The sequence below is a fragment of the Nicotiana tomentosiformis genome, chromosome 6 (genome assembly GCF_000390325.3).
Source record: "Nicotiana tomentosiformis chromosome 6, ASM39032v3, whole genome shotgun sequence".
Taxonomy (NCBI): domain Eukaryota; kingdom Viridiplantae; phylum Streptophyta; class Magnoliopsida; order Solanales; family Solanaceae; genus Nicotiana; species Nicotiana tomentosiformis.
The window spans coordinates 122,113,954-122,116,905 of record NC_090817.1 but is presented as its reverse complement, the minus strand read 5'-3'; the positions used below and the strand labels follow the sequence as shown (position 1 = coordinate 122,116,905).

Sequence of the window (2,952 nt, the reverse complement as noted above, 5' to 3'; positions counted from 1 at the left end):
TTTAGTAATTTCGGGAGTAGTCCCCGATTCTTGCTCATTTGGCTTCTCTATGGCTGGTTCCGTTCTGTGGGTGACTTCTCGAAGCGGATTGGGCTCCGACCTGCTTTGTACCTGAGTTTGGCTCTGCAACTGAGCTATCGCTATTTGCTAGGCTTGTAACATCTCGAAGATCATCCATAAGCTGACTCCGATCTCCTCCACGTTATGGGTGTCTCGAGCTACGGATCGAGTACCACCCTGAATGCTCCTTTCCGGTTCGGAACGCTGATTCACCTCTAGAGCTATTTGTGAATTGACATCCAATGATACTTCGGCTCGAATTTCGGGTGCTTTGATTCGAGCCTCAACGCCTTTATCGAGTGGCCTTCCGGCCCCGGGTGCCAAGTTGTTGGTTTCATCTTGAAGGCCGGCTTCGTGGTCGATAGGTGAAGCCATTGCTGATTTGAAGTTGCAAACTGGCATGTACTTTAGGTTTATATCAAATGATCACTGTTACCCTTAGCCCCACGGTGGGCGCCAAACTGTTTACCGGAAAAATCGGATAACATTAGATTTGTGGATGGTTCTAAGGATATGCGATACAATTTGATATAAATCGCGTAGAGAAATGGAAATATGTGTATTGTTGACTATAAGAACGAAAATAATAAGCAAAAAGAATGAATAAGTAAAACAAGCACAAGGGGATTACTATCAATATCTAGAGGAAGTGATCTTTTTTTTATGTTCCACCTGCCAAGCTTACAAGGATTCCCCCTTTTATAGAAGAGGGTCATTACCAAAAAATAATAAAATAAAACATGTAGTGGAAGACCCATGATGACTTGTCTCTTCCTTGATTCCCGCCAAGATTCTCTTTGTTGGTGTGGTTGCAACGGCTCTTGTCTGTGAGCTCGATACTAGCTCGAACTCGTTACTGGGTCGGGCCCTTCGGTCTTGGATCGAGTTCGACCTTCGAGATGGGTGTCGCGCATTTCTGACCTCGAAGCAGTGCCTTGCGGATCGATTCAGTCACGGGCTCGATAGGATTATCGAGCCGCCTCCTTGGGCGACCTTTGGGCTCGAGGTTCGTTAGTACCGACCTCAGAGCTTACTCCCAAAATCTCATTCCGACTTCTTAACACTCGAACTCGATCGAACGTATGAAGGCCGAAATCTATTTCGACCGTATACACCCATATTTCCATATATTAACAGTTCCTTTTTTTAAATTATTTTACAACGAACAATTTCGACCGTTAGAAGAAAGTTTCCTAAATTGTTACACGTTTGGATGGTTTCCTACAAAGGCAGGGATTTCAGGTAAAATTTGTTGAATATACTTGGGCTTCACGTACTTCCCTAAAATCGAACTCATTGCCATTGATCATAATCAACTTTTTGTTCTATAAATACAAAGTATCTAAACTCCTAAGTCATATATATAGCCCTATTTTATCACTCAAAACTCTCTAGTCTCGGCTGCTGCGTTTTTTTCATCTTCATATTCAAGAAACAATGAATATGATGGAGTTGGATAATCTTGGAGAAGGGTATAGATTTCGACCGACGGATTCAGAGTTAGTGAAATTTCTTTTGAGGTTTGTTGCTAAGCAAGAATTGAATGACAATGGTTTTATTGCAATGTATGATGTTTACAAACAAGAACCTTAGGTAACTTACAGCCATGGCCATTCTACTGGAGGAGTAGAAGATAATTGGGACACATGTATTTACCGTTACTTTATTACACCAAGGAAGAAGAACAAGGGAAGGTTTAGTAGGATTGTAGGAAGAAGAGGTGGAACTTGGATACAACAAGATAAGGGAAGAGCTGTTACTATAAAGAGTTGTGATCAGAGGAAAAGAGATTTGATTATTGGACGAATGAAGAGTATGTGTTATAATAATAAGTGTATTAATTCTGATGATTATAATGATGGTAAGTGGCTAATGAAGGAATATGTGTTGTCTGATCCTATTCTTAATAAGTTCAGTAATTCTGAGCGTAAAGATTATGTTATTTGTGCCATAAAAAAGTTGCCCAAAAGAAGTACTACTTGTAATTTTAGTGAGACTAGTAATGTGACAACTGAAAGTACAAGAGGCGGATGAATTGTAACATGTTAAAAATTTCTAGTCGACTATGTATGCTCTTAGTCGACTGATGCGGAGACAGAGTGCCCAATACTGTTAGTACTTTGATTCAATTAAATATTAATCTCAACAAACAGTAATTACTTATAATAACATATGAAAGCAGTAAGGTAAATGACACCAGAAATTTTATACTGGTTCGGAACCAATGTGGTATACTACTCCAGCCTCCTTGGGTTGCAAAGATGTTATCTCTTGATCTCTTTGTAATATGAGTTGTGTACAGTTTGTGTTATTTTCGATGTTCACCACCAACGTTTACAAGTTTGGTTTTCACTCGCTCACCAACAACGAACAAGGGTTGGTTTTAACACACTCACCAACAACGACTCTTTGGTTCTCACTCGCTCACCAAAGTAATGAATAATGACACAACCTCTAAGGACACACTGCCTCTCCAATATTTTTAAGTCTCTCTTCACTCTTTTGTGTACACAGTAAATCTACTAAAAGTAAATCTCAATGCTTGTTAAGAGTAGAACAAAGAACTTGTAGTTGGATGGACAATTATATAGAAAGTTGCGTATCTGATTCTTGAGTTCGCCTGTTTTCTTATAGGCATGATTTGAGAGTTGTTGTAGTTTTGTCTTTGATAGATGCACCCAATATTTTACTCATTTTTTATTCAAGAAAGTTGCCTTTGATTCCTTTATGAGAGATGGGATGGATTTAATAAATCCAAGGAGTGCTCCATGCCGAGATGCTTTGAAGAAAGGAGCAGCACTTCAAATTTGATGGGCTGGATTAATTTATCCATGGAATGCTTGCATGCTCCATGCTTTATTGGGAAAGGGAGCAGTACTTCAAATTGTCTCC

General features: G+C 39.6%; 1 protein-coding gene across 1 annotated transcript; it reads left to right on the top strand.

The window, feature by feature from the left end:
• The first annotated feature begins 1,497 nt into the window (after positions 1 to 1,497).
• On the top strand, positions 1,498 to 2,094 carry LOC138894680 (uncharacterized). Its single transcript, XM_070179399.1, has 2 exons — positions 1,498 to 1,580; positions 1,665 to 2,094. Exons 1-2 carry the CDS (start codon positions 1,498 to 1,500, stop codon positions 2,092 to 2,094), a joined length of 513 nt encoding a protein of 170 aa, XP_070035500.1.
• Positions 2,095 to 2,952: the final 858 nt, after the last annotated feature.